General features: G+C 45.8%; 1 protein-coding gene across 2 annotated transcripts in view; it reads left to right on the forward strand.

The window, feature by feature from the left end:
• Positions 1-18,653, forward strand: part of XAB2 (XPA binding protein 2) — a 711,598-nt gene that overhangs the window by 11,139 nt on the left and 681,806 nt on the right. For both annotated transcript variants that reach the window (XM_069603869.1, XM_069603870.1), the window contains exon 2: positions 8,320-8,468. In XM_069603869.1, coding sequence (XP_069459970.1) covers positions 8,320-8,468 — 149 coding nt within the window. The remainder of the gene's footprint in view (positions 1-8,319; positions 8,469-18,653) is intronic.

Below are 18,653 nucleotides of genomic sequence, written 5' to 3' on the forward strand. Positions count from 1 at the left end.
AGGGACCCCGCAAAGGAGGGAGAGAGCAGATGATGTAAAAGGGGGCAGAAGGAGAGATTGGGATCGATCAGTAAGAAAAGAAGCAAACCATTCCAGAACTTTGCCAGGGATACCCAGATGAGAGAGCCTCTGGATCAGGATGGCATGGTCTATGGTGTCGAAGGCAGCAGAGAGCTCCAGGAGGAGGAGAGCACTGCCACCTGGCCTAGTATGAAATATGCAATGTGTAAGGTCAGAGTGAATGTTTTCGAGTGGTGGGATTCAGGTAGCAAGAGCTAATTGTTGAGACTGAGATAAGTGCACGACACAGAACTGACAGTGATGTCAATCAACCCACAGTACTGTGATTGTTTCCCAAGTAGCATATTGATGTACATCCTGGCACCGGGGGCTCCTTTCATGTGTGGTGATGAGAAGAAGAGTAACAAGGATAATAAATGGGAGTATCAATTTAGCAAATGATTGGATTGACACATTGTGGGTATATTGCACTACTCACAATTTGGCCACAGGAGGGCCACCTTTTGTAGCATGTAGAGGTTGAAAATCTAGCAGAGATTTGCTGAGGAATGTGGAGGAGCATCCAGGAAAGTAAACAGTTTGGATTGAGGAGTTTCGGTGTAAAATATATTGAAATAAACATGAGTGAACTCTAGCGTGTTTAAAAGGATTTACTCAACTTTTTTAGGGACAAAGAGAGTAAGCACCCACAGTCTTTGACAACTGGCTTAAGTCTGCCTGGCTCATTTCATCATTCTGCCTCCTTTCAGATTCAATTTGCAACATTGCTATTACTTCATTTTCATTTACTTACTGAATATCCTGAAAAATTCGATCCAGAGTGCAATAGATGGTACACCGCAATTTACACAACACGTCCCACCCCAACAGGTTGACCGGTGATGATGGTCTTAAAAGAAATGTGTGGTTATCTAAAAGTGGTCCTATGGACACACACAAGGGTCCCTGCAGTCACAGTGAGAATAGCAGGATTATTGGAAATGCTGACTGTTTGTACAGTATCGGAAGAAAATGCACATTTAAGAAATACCTAGATTTAATCGCCAAGAAATGTGTTCCTGTAGCTAGTAAAGGCACATTTTGATAATCGGTGTTGCATTCAATCAAATGACCTTCTTGATCAGCTGATATCGTAGCATGTATGGTATGAGGATGTTATTTCATCCTTCAGATTATTCTGTGTGTTTGCGTAAAAAAGCGCAAGAGAGCTGTGACGTGCTGTTGGCAGCTTCAGTTCGGTTTAGACCATTCGCTGAGCATAGGTATGCCTTTACAGTCGATAGTTGTCATGTACTGTTGTGCGAGGCTGTGTGGTGTGGTTTGTTGTGCTGTAGAGATATGGTTGTTTTTGGTTTAGAGTTTGAGAGGTGTTAGCAGAGGGATGAGAATTTTTGGTGGGGTTGGATAATGGTGATACTTTATTGTACCCCCTCAGTTGTAGCCACCTGTGACACATATCCCTGCCAGTGTCATGCATTGTGGTGTTCTAGAGGTCTCATTCCTATTTTCGGTGCAAAGTTGTGGGTTGTTAGGGCTATTTAGTGGTGCTACCTCAACCACCCCCGACCCTGTGGATGTCTGCATCGCTTTGTCCGTATGGCACATACTGGTGTGCAGCCACCATCGCCTCCCTGGGCCCCTTACGGGTGGGATATCTTCTCATGAGCTATCTCTATCCTTTGTTTCCGGTCGGGCCCTCTAAGGGAACGAGTACACCCGGGTCTCCCTCACATTCGGAGGTCTCTCTACGTTGCTGCACTTCGTTGTGGTCTGGCCTATTCCCCCGTCTTTCCATTCCGTGGGGTGTTGTTCATTCATTTTCGTCCAGTTGTGAGTTGAAGAGCCAGGTTTTTAGGAGTTTTCTGGATTTTAGATGGTCCTTGATGGTTAGTATTTCTCTCGGGAGGGAATTCCAAAGTTTAGTGGCTAGGCAAGCGAATGCTGATCCACTAGGTTTTTGGTTCCCTGACGGATGTCGTCACTGGATCTGAGTGTTCTGGTTGGTTATTAAATGGTGATTTTCTTTTCTATCAATTCTGCTCCTTCGCCGTGGATAGCTGTGTATGTTATGCAGATTGTTTCAAATGTAATTCGTTTTTTGACTTCCAGCCAATGTAGCATCTTTAGCGCTGGAGTGATGTGGTCCGTTTGTGAGAGTTTGAGAAGTCTTGCTGCTGTGTTCTGTATACGTTGCAGTCTCTTCAGTAGATAATCCGGCATTCCGAGGTATAGGCTGTTGGCGTAGTCTATCCTGGATATAATGAGGGAGTTTGTGCGTGAAGGAGAGGAATGGTAGAATCTTTTTGATCATGTGCAGGTGGAAGAAGTATTTCTTGGTTATCGCGTTTACTTGTGGTTCTAGGGTTAGCTCGTTGTCCATTAGGATTCCAAGGTTTCTGACAATTGTGGATGGTGTGGGCGCTTTTCCTAGTTCTGTGGGCCATGGAATGTATTGGTTGCTTCCTTGGTTTTTTGAAATAATCATGATTTCCGTCTTGCCGGGGTGACTTTGAGGCTGCCCGTGTTCATCCATCCGTAGAGTTCTTTAAGACAGTCTAATAGCGTTGTGTTCTCGTCTTGTACTTCTTCGATTTTGTAGATGATTTGGGTGTCATCTGTGTAGTTGTAGCAGGTGAAGCTTTGTCTTTTGATGACTTTATTAGTGGAGTCATGTAGATGTTGAAGAGGAGTGGGGATAGGGAGGATCCTTGTGGTACTGCACAGGCGGTATCCCGCCGCGCAGATTTGAATGGTTTTATCCATACTGTTTCTGTTTTTTCAGATATGAAAGATTTAATCAAGAGCATCGCCGTGTCGCTGATCCCTGTTTCTTCCAGTCTCTTGATGAGGATGTTGTTGCTGATTGTGTTGAATGCTGCAGAGAGGTCGAGTAGTATCAGTGCTGAGTTTGTGTTGGAATATGCGTTGGTCTTTAGGTCCTCCCAAATAGAGAGATGTATTGTTAGGTAAAATTTCACATACTGCTGTTTTTCCTCTATATTTGTCGACCCCCTAACATTTTGCTTTTGTTTCATCCTCCTGACCTAACTTTCTGCCAATGAAGCACAGCCTTCAGCTGCGCTCCACTGGGCTTTTGCTCATTGTTCTGGCGAAATTGAGTCGTCCTTCTCGCAGTGAGTACTGGGAAACATTGTTTCCCTTAATCTGATGAATTTGTGGCCCCTTTTGGCAACTTTATTTCGGTGTGCAAAGTACATTACTGTACTGCACACTGACGTCCTTGCGTTTTGGGGCCCTAGATATCCCTTAAGGATTGTTTTGGTAACTGGACAATGTGCCTAGGAGTATACTGGTGGCAGCAGAAGCTTTTTGTGTATTTTTATTCACTTTTACTGAGCCATACTGTGCTTGTTTGGCTCATGACTGTGGCTAGTGTCTGTCATGGCCATGCCACAAGGTCTTTTGTCTTCTCCGTTGGCCATTTTGTTCTTTGGCTTTTCCCTTGCTCTTCATGACCCAGAGAGTCCTTCTTATTTCGGCATGCATTCAGCTGCGAAAGCCAACGCTTTTTCGCATGCTAATGCATGTCACGCATATGGGTACCCAGGAAGTGGGCTGGGACTGTCTGGTTCCAATCCACACTAATGGTGCCAGGATGTCTGGTGTGCATGACAGCTACAGTGGTCCCTTACTGGACCAATGCTAGCGTGCATGAGTGGGGCAGATCTCATTGGCCAGCTGGGGTGCGAGCACTCACTGGATTTTAGGATATGAGGAGGAGGGGCTATGAGTGCAGACCCGGAGATCACCCTGAGGACCGAATCGACCTATACACAGAGCCAAGTATCCTGAGAAGCGAAGCAGATCCAAGGACTGTCTGGAACCGCTGTTGTCCCAGTAGGGCCCATCTTTGCGCTTGACCTCCGAAGACCTGCAGCAGTGCTTCAATCCTTTTGAGTGGTGGGACCAGCCACTCTCAACGTCTCCTTGGTGCCCTGCAAACAAGCCTTTTCAGAAGTGTCCCTTACCCCTCCATTGGACTGACCAGCTTGTCCCTTGACACCTGTGCTGGAGCATTGCTACATTGAGTTTAGGCTCGAGCTTTGGGAGAACACTAGTTTGCACTACAAGGCACCTTCTTACCAAATCTCATTGTCCCTACTGCTTTGGGCCACGAGAGAGAAGCGTGCGTCAGTCCTCAAGACTTGGGTGCTCCTGCATCACTGTGCGACAGTGGCAGTCACTGCTGGCAACTTTCCCTCTTTCTTCAAGTGTCCTGAGACCAGCTTCACCAGTGCTTTCATTGTCCTGCATTTGTGACAATAGATACAGCTCCTGATGTAAATCGGACCCGCAGCTGCACCCGCAACATCTGTGCACTCTGAAGGGTAACCAAGGAGGGGATTTCGTAGTCCAGGCAACCTCTGAATGTGCTCTCGTATGGTACTGTGAGATTATTGCATGTCTTTTGTTTCCCATTCTGACAGTCACAGTGCATCCAGCCCATGCTCCGCCTGAGAGGAGGATTGACAATGACCAGGCCTGAACTATTCCCAAACCCCTAGGAAAGCAACTTGTTTGGCACTGCCAGGTCCCAAAGTAATAGGGATCTCGGGACTACATCTGCCAAGATGAATCTGGTTTAGAAACCCAAAGCCCTGAGCAAATTCGGTAATGCCTTTCAGGGATTCACATAGATGTGCTATGAGGAAACACTAGCCCATCCAGAGTGACTCCTTAGTCACTAGCTTATGGCTCTTCGAAGAAACGTATGCCAACACCGTCCCCCCTCCCAGCTTCACTGCTTGGGAAGGAGGACCGTTTTCTCCATCCCCTGCAGCATTTAAGGAGAGATATATATATTACCTTCTCCCCATCCAAATGAAAAACTATTTTGCACAGGGGGGAACTTACTAGATGTTTTCCAGTCCCTTGTTTGGGACGCAATTTTAAACACCAGAAACCAGCAAAAGAAACCTCTGTGTGTGGGATCTGGGTCTTTCCTTCTCTTTGGGATCTCCCTTACCTGCTTCATCCTTCTTCCTTGTTGCCCTCTAGTCTCCTTCCTCTGTGCCCTGGCTCCAGGGTCCTCATGCCTCCTCTTGCTCCTGCGGTGACCTGCCCCCTGACCTCTTCTGCTGATCCTTTCTGTTTAGTCCTGTTTTGGTTTCCGCCGCTCCTGTAAGCCTCCTGTATTCCTCTGTTGGTCTTGTCTATCTGGCATACTCCTCTCCTGTGTGCATGCTTGTATCTTTACCTATCATTGGAACGCCCTGCCTGTCTGACGTCCAGCACATCTTGGCTTCCGTGGTCAGTGCTTGCACTGTCCCCTCAAGCTAATCCAGAGAAGTTGGCTGTGGTGTGGGGAGTGGGCCTGACCGCACACTGTCTCACCTCAGGGGAGGTGTCGGGTCTGCTTTCTGCCTCACATCAGCATGCAACCATCCACCAGCAGGACTGGATCCAGCATCCCAGGGCGTTTGAATTCCAGGTAAGCAACGTCAGCGGGACGCTGAGTATGACAGACTGAAAGAGTGAGTGACTTTGATCTCCTGGTGAGGGGATGTGTAACAGAGGGGGGGAGAGCCCCTTGGCACCGGAAAAGGGTAGTTAGTAACAGAGATTGAGGAAGCAAGGAGAGGCAGAGCAGCCTTGTGGTCCCCAGAAGAAAGGATAATAAGTGATCTTTAGAAATCACTCAGCAGGAGACTTTCCTTCTGGAACTTTGTTTATGCTTTTGCCGTTGCCGTCATACATATGTAATCCTGTTTTGAAGGGCTTAGTTTCCCAAGAACCTTTGTTACAGCCAACCTGAAACAATTCCAATGCAATAGTCTTAGGTATTACTTTTGCTTAATAAAACATTTGAGATTTATTCCGGTGTCAGTAGTTGTGTGCTCCCTCGACCACGGGACACAACGTACGCATCCTTGTGGTGACTGCATTTTTTTGCTTTTCGGAACTGTATACTTAACTCTCCCTCCAAGATTTGTCGTATTATGCGCACTGAGGCACAACTCAAGAGTCTGGATATTTTATGGCCGCCCTCTGATATATCGTACATAGCTGCCAAGACTGGATCGCCCTCCATGTCACATTGAGGCTTCAGGCACCTGTCTTCTATGATTCGTATAGACATTAAAAACTGGCCTGTAGATATGCTGGACCGTTCAACCAGTGCTTCAAACCCAACCGGGTGTCCGTCTGAAGGCAGATCCCCAACATTGGCCACCCTGTTAACCTCCTAATATTTCCTGAGGCACTGCACCCCCCCTCCCTGCGAGCCACCAGCATCACGACCAGGTGTATATGTGGGGAGAGAGGGTCTACAACCCCCAATAGCTTCCAGACCCTGCACCACAGCATCCTCCTTAGTATTAGCAGATGCGGCGCTGTTGCAAGTTAGACACTCAGTACCTACAGCACCTCCTTCAGGAAGAAGCGTCGGATCGAGGGCTGTAGTAGCATTGTATCCAAAGACGGTTCATCAGCTAGCCATCTCATCTCAAACTATAGTTGCCCAGCGAGATAATACAGTTCGTAGTGGGGTATCGTGATCTCCCTCGCCCCCATCTTCATAAGGCATCTGCAGTGTGCTCAGAGCTATCCTGTTCCTGCCACCACCCACAGAAACCCCCAGGAAATAGAGTTCAGGTCGATGAAGAACTTCCTAGGTATTGCAAAAGGAACGTTCACAAAGTGATAGAGAAGGCGAGGGAGGACCACCATCTTCAGGAGGGCCGTCCTTCCGATCATGGACAGAAGAAGCTGTGCCCAGAATTCAATGGATTGCACTATTCGATCAACGCTTTTGCGTGTTGTTTCCATGAGAGGCCTAAGAGTCATGCCTAATGTTAACTCCCAGATATCTAAAGGTATCAACTGACCAACGCAGCACCAAATAAGGAAGCTGTTCAAAGTGGCCCCCACCCCCTCAGGCCTGCAAGGGGAAACAGGCAATATTTGTCACGATTAATTGTTATGCTTGAGAGCACCGCAAAGAAGTCCAGAACTTCCAAGAAGTAGTGCAAATTGTCCTCTGGGTGCTGCACATAAAGCAGCATGTCATCCGCTTACAGTGACACCACATGCATTATACCACCTATGGGGATGCAGGCCTCGGCGTATTCAACTCTGAAACGCTGAAATCGGATCCAGAGCAAGAATGAATAACAAAGAGTATAGCAGGCAATCCTGCCCAGTGTCATTTTGGAACTCACAGCCCTCAGAGACTTGTCTGCCAGTCCTAACTCTCGTGAGTGGTTTGACGTAAACCAGCCTCTCCCAATTCCGGAAATCAGACCCATTGCCAAATCGCTGTATACCTTTCATCACCTTTCCCCAGAAACTCAATGTCCCCATCGCTCTGGTCCTCTCCAGGCTGGACTAATGCAACAGATTCTTTCTTAATCTGCCTAACTCCTCCCTTCTCCCCCTTCAACTAATCCAGAATAGGACTGCAAGATTTATCCTTTGCCTCAAGTCCAGGGACCGAATCTCTTCAGCCCTAAAATCTCTCCACTGGCTCCTGGTTGCTGCAAGGATCAAGTTCAAGAACTTCTGCATCATCCACAAGGCTTTCTGGGGCCGGGGACCTGTCTACATCCAACTCTCTATCCCTAAATACCTTCCTGCTTAAACCCTTCGACATTTCACTGCTTTTATGAAAACCTAAAAAATTGTCCATTCTCAATAACATATGATGGACTGGCATAGTGGTGGAAATGCCATTTGGCTTCAGGGATGAGATCCACCTAATGATCAGAGCATGGTCTTTGTAGTCCGTTGAATGCACATTTTAAATTAACATTCCCTTGCATGCACTTAAACCAGGGACATTTATAAAGAAATATGTAATCTTTCAATCATTGTAGACTGACTAGTTCGAAAGAAATATTTCAGAGAGTTGGTGATCACAGCATAGAAATACCTTGATTTAGGGGTAGACATTTTAAAATGCAAGCTACTAGCAGAGCATAAACAGTCACTTGTCTCAGTAATTATCCACATGCACAAAGCACACTATTTCCTACTTGCTAAGAGTAAATTATCACTTGCCAGTGGCTAAGGCACATTTTGAGACTTGTTCTATATAGATTTTATGATTTTTAAACACAGTAACTTTCTGGGCTTTGGAAATCAGTAACTGATGTATACATAAAAAGGTTTTGTTACTGAACAAGGTGTGGGGTTCAACCACCTCCTGGAATCTCCAGTCTATTTTGCCTACATCAGGATCCTTTTAGTGTTATTTCTAGGTTTTATCTAACAGCTGTGAAGAATATAGGAAGGGGATGTAGGTGCATGTGTCATGCTAAAATGTTCTTTTCCCTACAGGAAGAAGAGGATTTGCAATATGAGGAGGAAATCCTGCGGAATCCTTTTTCTGTCAAGTGCTGGATACGTTATATTGAGTTCAAGCAGAATGCCCCGCAAAATGTGCTCAACTTAATCTATGAGCGGGCCCTCAGAGAGCTGCCTGGCAGGTGAGTCTCATTATTTTTGACCATTTTGAGAATCGTGGTCAATACGTTTAGATACAAAGGTTCAAAAGGCAACACTTCTTGTCCTTTTCTGAATGTGAATTCCTCTTTTCAATGCTCTGATTTCATGCAATGTTTTCGAGGTTGAGAGGTGAGATTGACCATCCACGTTGTGTGAACTGAATTTGCCTATAATTTGTATAAACTGGCCATTGTGTATGGGGTGAGTGTATGAAATCATATTTTGTTCTTTTGATGTTTAGTTGCTTTTATTAACATGTAACCCTCATACTTTTGGGGGGTTTAATTATGCACCCCATTCACATAACATAAAGAGTTCTCTTTATAAAAAAGGATTTTTTGTTTTTTTATATTAAAACATTATAAATTGTTTCTCCTTTAACAGACACATTTTCTTTTTGTAAAAACCAAATCACAATAGTCACACATAAAAATGCATATATGTTAATCCAAAGTTGTAGATCAGGTTTCAAAATAAAACCATCAAACATTTTATTTAAATCAAAATCCTTTAATTTTTGTAATAACAAGGTAACTTGTATTTTATGTGAGGATGCAGCGCATAACTTATCCCCCAAAAGGTTCAATTATTATATTGTATATTTAAGAGACCTATGGAAATGTGTTTTAATTTGAGGGAGTTTGCATTAGCATCAAGGAACACATTTTTAGGCACTGGAGCAGAAGGCAGTGTTACTTTTCTGCTGATATTATTTCTTGAATAAACATTTATGGTTTGCTTGAAATGCCAAGAATGCTGTTGAAAGAGCTCACTTGTTTAAGGGATTTGTGTGTCAACAGGAGGAAGAGTATCTGATAATGAGTCATCATCTCTTTGTTGTGTTGGTTGGGGAATCGTTAAATGTGAGGAGTGTCTCGTATTATAACTGAGCATTATGTGTTTGGTGCATCTATCCTTACCTGCTCAGTCATTAGGCAAATTAAACAAGAGCTGCATCTTATTATTCCATCCATGTTAAGGTCTTCATGAGGGGTCCCCCAGAATTGAAATGCGCATCACTCTTCTTTCCTGTTGATAAACATGAGTGATGGGGTAGCCTGATGATGTAGTCTGTTTAACAGTAATTTTTATTTTGCTCATTTTGGGTCTTTAGTCATAGAATTGGTCCATAGAACTGGTGTGTCCTGTCGTGTATAGAATAGATATATTCATTAAATAAAATGTAGACCTCTGGCCCAAAAAAAGTAAAAGAAAAAAGTTATTGTTTTTATTTATATGAAGTATAAGCTTAGTATTACTATGTTTAATAAGGCCATTGATGTATTTGTATTGACTTTGTTTAGATTGTTTTATGTGTGATGTTTTTATAATGCATACATTTCTGTTTTGTTTTAAACTTTGTTTTAAATGTTGGATATACAAAGCCACTTGACTGTTGGTATATTAAATAAAAATTGAAATTGAAAAAGGTAAAAGAAAAAAGTTAACAGGGATAGGTCCCTGGGTCTTTGGAATAGATAAAGAAGGCTAGTCGTAAGGGTATCTCTGAAAGGATTCCTTAAATATACCAGCACGTCTGCTCATTAGATGGCTTACAATCTCAGATCAAGGACTTTTTCTTCTGTACTGGGAAATGTTTAGATTTACAGCCAGGTTTAGAATCTCTAAAATACGCCGGACTCTAAAATGGCCACCGTGTTTTTTGGGGAGGGAGATGGATTCCTCCATTACCTTTGGGTAGCATTTTCTGTGTGAATATTACGTGGCTTCCTTGATTGGCTGTATATTATTCTCAAGCCCCAAGATCAGCCACATTACTCCACTTATGAAGGAGGGATTTCTTGATGTCAACCTTATTTCTGTCTTGCCTTTTTGTTTTGGGCCAACCAAAATAGTTTTGGACACCTGATTTTAATATATGTAACCTCTTTTCTGTCTGGCTTGCAAACTGGCTGCAGCACAGAAAGGGCAATCTTGCAGATGTTTGACATCTTCGAGTACTGAGTGACACGGATCCTTCCCTGCTGGTTTTACCAGATCCCTCGGCATTCAATAGCTCTCAACTAGACCCATGTGAGGTGATTATAGCCTATTTAAACCTGCTACATAGTGCAAAGAACAAATTAGGACTAGATGGGCTGCACCCACCTGACATAGGAGCAGTTGAGAGCTATGATGTCCTTGCTTAAAATGCATCTGATTGGTTTCGGGGTATGATTACTGCCTAATTTTCCTCCTTTTATCTCAATTTGCCAGGCTAGGGATGTCTAGCTTGGTCTCGCACGTGCAGGTTCAGTGTGCCCTACAGGTGGATCTCCTGACACCCATGATACTCATTGTTTTCACGGAGCCACTGAGAGGTCGAACTGTCTGGTACTAGAACTGAGCATTATATGTCCCTTGTATATCTATCCTTATCTGCACAGTAATTTCTTTGCAGTGACACTCAGTTATACATGCAGGTATCTTATTGTTATCTTCTATTGTTCCACGACTTTCTGTGAGACATGCAGGACTGATTGGCCAGGTATTTTCTGAAACCTAGCCCTTCCGTGACTGTGTACAACTCATGAGGGGTTTAAGCAGCACGATGCCTCTCCTGGTGTGGATGCCAGAGTTAGCGGAAGGCGTGCCGGTTCCATTTCTTCTCCCCCGGCTAGGTTCCTGGGCCTTCTGGTATTCCTAGCACATTCCACCCTCTAATGTCTGCACTCTGACACCAGCACTTGGCGTTATCAGCATTGATTTATGTAATTTGGTTGTGGCAGGGCTACTGCCGCCATACTTGCCCCATTAAAAATCAGTCGTCATTCTACTGATATCGGGAGATTTGATCAAGTGACATATTAGTTAAGCAACTCCATTGGGTGCCCTCAGTCACTTCAGGATTAAGGAAGCATGCTTGATCTGAAAAACAGTACAAACTTTATTTTGTTTGGCTGGATAAATTGTCCAATTCAGGGCATGGAAGAGGGGGTCTTTGAGCAGATAACAATATAAATCCCATAAATACATAAGCAGGGCTGTCTACAAAACAGTTATAGCTATATTTTATGTGCAGGTGTTCTGATAGAGCTCTTGTCACTGAGTTAAAGGGGTAGTTTGCTCAGGAATTTTACTGTCCCAATCGATCGAACATTTGATTTCAATCACACATTGATCCATCTTAAAAAAATTGTCCTATGTATCTTACCTTAGCTTTCCTCTTGTATCTTACCTTAGCTTTCCTCTTTGTTATGCATGCGAAAATGCCTGCCTGGGCACCGCAAACTTGAGGAAATCCTATTAGTTGATCTATCGCCCTACGTTCAAGCGACCTTGTGGCAGCAATACAGATCACCCGCCCCTAAAGCGGACATCACTAGTCAAAACAATATGCTCCACCTATTTTAATGACGTTGGTGGACAGCGTAGCTAAACATTCCCTGCCATCATAACGTTATCTAACGCAGAACCAAGAACATAAACACACACATCCACACAGTACACCTACCATTTTTCTTTTCGCATAAACATTAAGAAACATATATTTAGAAGAAAATATTGATAATCGGAATGGTAGCAAGTACTTTTATTTTTGTCATAATGCTGAAAAGAGAAGATTATGGCCACAAAAACATCTCATTATGGCGATTCCGTTCAGTGATGGATTATTCAGTCTTTGTACTCTTCACAGAAAGTTCTTATTTTCCATCACCGATTTCGAATGAATGGAAATGGTGATCCGTTAGTGAGAAGAACTGAGCGGTTTTGCTTTCAAAAGCAACACTTTCACATCTGTACTTTTTCATAATCTATAGGCTGCCATGTTGCTCCTTGTTACTGCAAGAGCGAAAGGACATATTGGTGTCTGGCGATCGTTCCACATAATGGTCTTCGCAGATGCATTCACAGCTATTGTCCAATTTCAGTTGAAGAAGTCGTCAAGTGGGAGACTCACCCCATGACATGCACACACCGGTACAATGTAACTGTAAAATCACGAATAAAAAATATATTTCAGTACCCACTTTTCAATATAATATACACATTACATACATACTATGACTTCAAGTTATAATTAATATGTACAATGTTTATTCTTTGCTTCAAATGTAACTTTCAAATGTGACATAGTTAATCGTGTTGCATGCAGCACACTTTCCATCCTCACTTGGCCAAACATTAATTAAAAGTTTGCTTACATTGTGCATTGAGTTTTCATTCTCTCTGTGACGGACGAACAACCTATTTGAAAGACAGATTTCAGTAATAGAAAGCCAGCTTTCCTTTTTTTTAAAAAAAACTTTTTTAAAATTCCAACACTAAACAAACAAACCATAACAACAACAAAAACAAACATCACGCTACAACTGGCACATTGTGTCGGGATCCGCACCATATGCTTTGTATCCTTGGCGTCTTGGCTAGGCTCTCTCTTAGTCTGGTCATCCCGTTCGGTTCTATACAACTTCCGGCTCTTGCATCTAACCTTGCGGCCTGTCCACCACCCCCATCGGGTTCTGTTGCTCACATTGTCTTCTGGGGGTTCAATCCTCCTCCGGTTCACTCGGGCCTGTCGTATCTTTTCCTTCCAGGTTATTAAATAGATCCAGTATGAGAGAGTTCCATGCAAGTAGTCTAGCCCCCCCACTCTCCCTGTCCCCTCTGTGTCGCTGTGGTCCACGCTGACGTTACCGCTATTGTCCATTTCTGCAGGTCTGCCCACCACATTTTTGCTGATGGCCCAGTGCTTGTGTTCCATGCCATCGCTATTCAGCATTTCGCTATAATACACATTAGGTCTTTCATTTTCGCTATATACGTCTGATGTTTACTTCCCCTCGGGAACAGTCCCAAGAGGTAGGATTCCGGCGGCCACGCCTGCTTTTATTTCCCTCTTGCTTCCGCCCTTGTTTTCACTTTGTACCAAAAATGGAGTATCACCGGGCAGGACCAGAACATATGTATCACATCCGCTTGCTCTACTGCACAACGTGGGCAGCTTCGGATTTGTCTGTGTCTCATGTGCGACATTCTCTTGGGTGTGAGGTACGCCCTATGCGTAAGGTACAGTTGCATTTGCATGATTATCGCATTTCTGTAGACTTTTTTGGTATACTGAAGTATCGTATTCCACTCCCCGTCCGTGAAGGTCTTGTGGATCTCCTCTTCCCATCTAGCTCTTGTTTGGAGCTCCCTTTTGTTATTTACCCGCAGGAGTTGTTCATTGAGTCTGGATATTGTGTCTCCTCCCTCCGACACATCGTACCACGCGTCTAGCCCACCGTCCCCATCTTCCTCTCCCAGCACCGTCCCCCACCTCTTCCTGATCCTCTGTATCATGCTACTGTACGATAGGAATTGTCCGCTGTGTATATCCTGCTCATCCATCAGAGTCTGAAAATCCACCCACTGTCCTTCTTTCCACAGGTCTCCGGTCTGTGCCACTCCCTTGTCTTGCCACTGCGTGCGGTAGATGGACAGGGGTGCTGTCCGATTATCGACTAGTCCTGCTATGGTAATCTGTCTCGAGTAGGGGGTCACAGACCTTTTGCATCTTCCACGCCCTCTTCCACAGTTTCAAGTCCAGTTGTACTATGGTAGGGAGAGGTTTGACTAGGGCCTTGTCCATCCATGGGAGTTCCCTCAAGTAATACTGATGTATTGCTGGCTGAAAGAGCAGTGTATCTATAGACATGTCGTCTCCCAACTATTTCACAACAAATTGGAGCTGGCCAGCCAGGTAGTACTGTAGTCTGGTAGCTTGATTTCCCCCCCCCCCATTCATGGTCCCTGTGTAGTATGCTTAACGCTATCCTGCTTCTCCCCCCACCCAAAAGGAACTCCCTTGCCAGTGTGTGTAGCCGTCTGAAAAAGGATCTATGTATGTTCTATGGGATATTAGTAAAATAATACAGTAGCCGGGGCAGGACCGTCATCTTCAATAGGGCTGCTCTTCCTATCATACCCAGTGGGAGTGTCTTCCAAAACATTATAGCCTTTTTCGTTTTGGCAAGAGCCGCCTGTGTGTTACCTTGGTGCTGTGGTGTATGTCCACTCCCAGATAGTGAAAGGTGATTGGGGCCCATGTGAGTCCCAGGCTTGGTAACTGGTCAGGGGCAATCTCCCTCAAACCCGCTAAGGGCAAGAGCGAGGACTTCTCTATATTAATCGTAATACCCGACAACCTGGCAAATGCCCCTGGTGCCTCCAGCAGGTCTGGCATATTTCTCCTTGTATTACCAACATAGAGGAGTATGCCATCTGCATATATCGAAATTAAGTGCACCACCCAGTCTATCTCCTTTCCAGCGTTACCGTACTCCGCTCTGAGGAAAACCGCAAACGGATTCAGAGCCAATATATATAGCATTGGGGAAAGTGCTTTGTACCCCTGCCGATCTTCCACCCCTCTTATATATGTCTCCCTGTTTTCACCCTTGCTCTGGGGTCCTTGTAAAGAAGCCGATTCCAGCGGAGGAACCCCTCCCCTAATGGGCAAGAGCCCCCAAGAGCCAATCCCAGTTTACTGAATATAAACGCCTTAATCGCGTTCAGTGACGATACCGCCCGTTCCTCTAGTTTGTGCTCTCGATTACATGGTGAAGTCTAAGCAAATCCCATGTCATATTCCTCCCTGGTACATATCCTGTTTGGTCTGTATGCACCAGCGTGGCTATGAACCCCTTGAGCCGGTTATCTAGGGCTGCGATCAGGATTCTGGAGTCCTGATTGATCAGGGAGATTGGTCTGTAAGAGCCGCACTTGAGGGGTGGCTTCCCCAGTTTCAGTATAGGTATAATAACAGATTCCGACAGGCTCTGTGGCAACCTTCCCCTCTCATATGCCTCCTGAAACATCTCTAGCAGCTGTGGGGCCAGTGTGTCTTTATATTTCTTATAGAATTCCCCGGGTGTTAGGCAGAAACCTGTGCAGTTCCCTTAGGGACCACTGCAAAAGATTTACTACAGGTGTTTGGCAGTAAACCCACTTGGTAGCAGTCTGTACCACACAGATTAGCTTGGTAGCTGTGGCTGAGCAGTCAGACTTCCCTCAAGAAGAGTTAGGCAGTATGCAGAGTATACACAATAGGTACAGAGACACAGTAGCACAAACAAACACTGACCAGAGCTTTTGGTGTAAAAGTATATGATTATTTATTTAAAAACACACTTGTGATTTACACTAGCAAAAACGAGGTAAGTAAATTCAGCACACAGTCACTATCATATATATCCAACCCTATTCACTTATTAGACAAGTCTTAGTGAGAAACACCACTTATTTTCAGACAGAGGTGAGCGCTTAACATAAGATGACACTCTGATAAGTTGTAAAGAAAGGGAGGGAAAAAGGCAGAGTTAAAGAAGCACACAAGTTCCAATACTTTTTCAAAGAACCACAGTAAGGCAGGATAGGCAGAGTTCTACTGGGGAGCAAGGAAGTCAATTGCAAGGCCCACTCTTGGAGCGAGCAAGCAGAAGGGGTCCAGGTTCACCAGTGGGGTTATGCCCAAAGAGTCTTTGTAGATAGTTCACACAAAAAGGATGAAATTAAAGTCAGGAAACGTTAGCTAGGTTGTCCCAGGCTAGCCCAGGTTAGAAAGTCGAGGCTTTACTGTCGCCCCGAACGATCTGTCGCAAGGTAAGCCAGGCGGGATACAGTACCTTAAGTGTGAAGGAAGCTCCAGCGGGGGCAGTTGTTCCAGGCAGCAGGTGCAAGTCGGTGTTTCGTCCAGAGGAAGAAGAGGTCTCGCCGTGGAGGAAAGATGAAGGTCGTTGCACTGCCAGGGAAGAAACCAGCTGCGGAGTTCTCCGGTTAAAAAGCACTACCCTTCTCTTCGCGGTAGTGGTAAACCGTGGTATTCCGGTTGCCGGGTGCTTGGCACGGGCAAGGCGGCCACGAGATGCTCCAGGAAGGTGAAAAGAAGGCGAAACTGGTTATCCCCACCAGTCAAAGGAAGAAGACTCTCCGGACTGGAGAGTCTTAGCTGGAAAGGTACTCCCGGAGCCACCCCTGTCAGAACTCCTCTGGTGTAGTTCGAGTATGTTGAGCCATACAATCGTCCCCCCATTTCTTAGCTATCTTAATTTGTCTTTCCGCCGCTAGATGCGTTTCTTGCAGCATTGCAATGTGTACCTTTGCTTTATTCAGTCAGGCATAGACCCTTAGTCTCTTGACGTAGGCATTCAGCCCCCTGACGTTCCAAGTGGCTGTGACCGCCCTATCATGGCCCAGTTAGTTGCGTACCCCATCTGTTCCCATAAGCCTGTCTGTCTGCTAGTTATGTTTTGTTCTTTCGGCCACTTTTCTACTCTCTTATGATGGGTACCTGTTCAGCACGAGCAGCTACCAGGCGCATCTTACCTGAGGTCAGCCACCCCACCGCTCTACTACCCGCTCTACTCTCCCCCTTCGTGCCATATCTCACCCGCATGGGTCCCTCGCTGGTGTATCGCATTCCTATTCCCTGGTAGCCATCGTCAAGATGTATATAAGTTTGCCTGCCGTATACGCCTCGTTCTGGCTGCTTGGTGCTTCCTCCTCCACTCATGCCTTCACTCCTCCTAACTAACCACTCTCTAACCATAACCATTAACAAAACGCCCAGCCTCCCTCCCCCTGCTTGGGCTCCGTTGCCTCTCTTGCTTCGCCCACCGAGGTGGGACCGGCCTGCGGCAGCGTGGTGCCTTAAAACAGGCATCCTAAGTAACAAAAAGTCTTGGGGTTGCGTGTCCCGTCGGCCTCTGCGGCAATACCATCTTTCGTTGCTCCTTTATGTCATCTGGCCTACGCGTTGTTCTTGGTGCCGGAACCATCACTTTCATGGCAGTCTCATTCTCGTTGCCCCATGGGTAGATTTGCGTCGTCATTAGCGTTCCTGGGTCTCCGTTGCGGGATGCCCTGTTGATCCATCCATGTTTGAGCCTCTTCTGTTGTCTCGAAGAAATGCGATCTGCCCTCTCGTAAAACCTTGTGTTTCGCCGAGTACAGCAGCATGTAACGTATACCTGCAGCTCTGAGGCGTTACTTAGTGGGACCATATAGTGCTTGTTGCCTCTGTACCAGGATTGTGTTGTTCCTGGTTATCAACCCCCTTCCCTGGAGAACGTCAGTATTTTCTCTCGATCTTTGAAATTCATGATCCTCTGCCCTCTGTTCCAGGACCTTGACTCTCCGGAGCACGTCTGACATTTGGGTCTGGGTTGCTGCCACATCCATGGTATTCTGCTGCACCTGCTGCTCCGCTGTACGCATTCGGTCTGCCAGGGTCCTGACGTCCTGCCGAAGGAGACCTACGTCCACCATCACTGTGTCCATTTTCTTCTCCAAGTACGTCTTTAGGGCTGCTATGGCCGTGTCGACCTTATTCTCCAGAGACGCCTTCAGGGCCATTATAGCTTCCAATATCGGGCTCTCTCCTTCTTCCTGTGGTGCCGCATTAGACATGGCCATGGTTGTCCCAAATCGACGGCGTGGGTTGGCCCTTGTTGGATTTCCTAGCAAAGGGTTCAATGCTTGTTTGTTTGCCTTTGCTCCCTTTCACTTTGCCTGGTATTCCTGCTCTGGGTGTGTTGTATGTCCTTCTTTCTTGCGGCCTTCTCCAGTCTCGGCTTGCCTAGGCAGTTACTTGCTGCATACGTCTTCTTGCTTCCTACAGTGTGATGCTATTCTGTGTACCTGTGTACCCGTGCTTTCTGTTCCCCTATATAGTTTGGCGAGTGGATTGCGTCCTCCCACATCAATTAGTTAGCCGACCTTATTCGCTCTGGTGGTGCCGGCCGTGCACTGATCTTTGTCCCGTTCGGGTGTCAAATATCCGTTGAGTGTCCCGCCGGCGTGCAGTATTCACTGCCAATCTATACCCCACTTCTCTGCTCAGCGGGTGGGTAGGGTACCCCTCGTCGACCCCTCTCAGCCGTCGTTGCTCGCCACGAATTGGGCGGTGCTCCTCCCTACTTGTACTCGGGGTCCCTCGCCCGATAGCCCGGTCTCCTGCTCCGCCTCCTCGTGCAGCGAGTGAGTTGTGTTCTCCTACATCCTCTGGTTGCTCCTGCAATGTATATCATGCCCTCCACCACAGTGTCATGCACCATGGGTGATCCCACTGGCAGTTGCCCCTTGTCCCTCTCGTCTCAGGTGTTCTGGCTCGGGCAACTGTCTTATTTATCCCTGCAAATGTTCTGCCCCACCTATTATATGTGCTGGTCAAGGGCTATCCA

The sequence above is a fragment of the Ambystoma mexicanum genome, chromosome 3q, assembly GCF_040938575.1.
Source record: "Ambystoma mexicanum isolate Mex_15411 chromosome 3q, UKY_AmexF1_1, whole genome shotgun sequence".
Taxonomy (NCBI): domain Eukaryota; kingdom Metazoa; phylum Chordata; class Amphibia; order Caudata; family Ambystomatidae; genus Ambystoma; species Ambystoma mexicanum.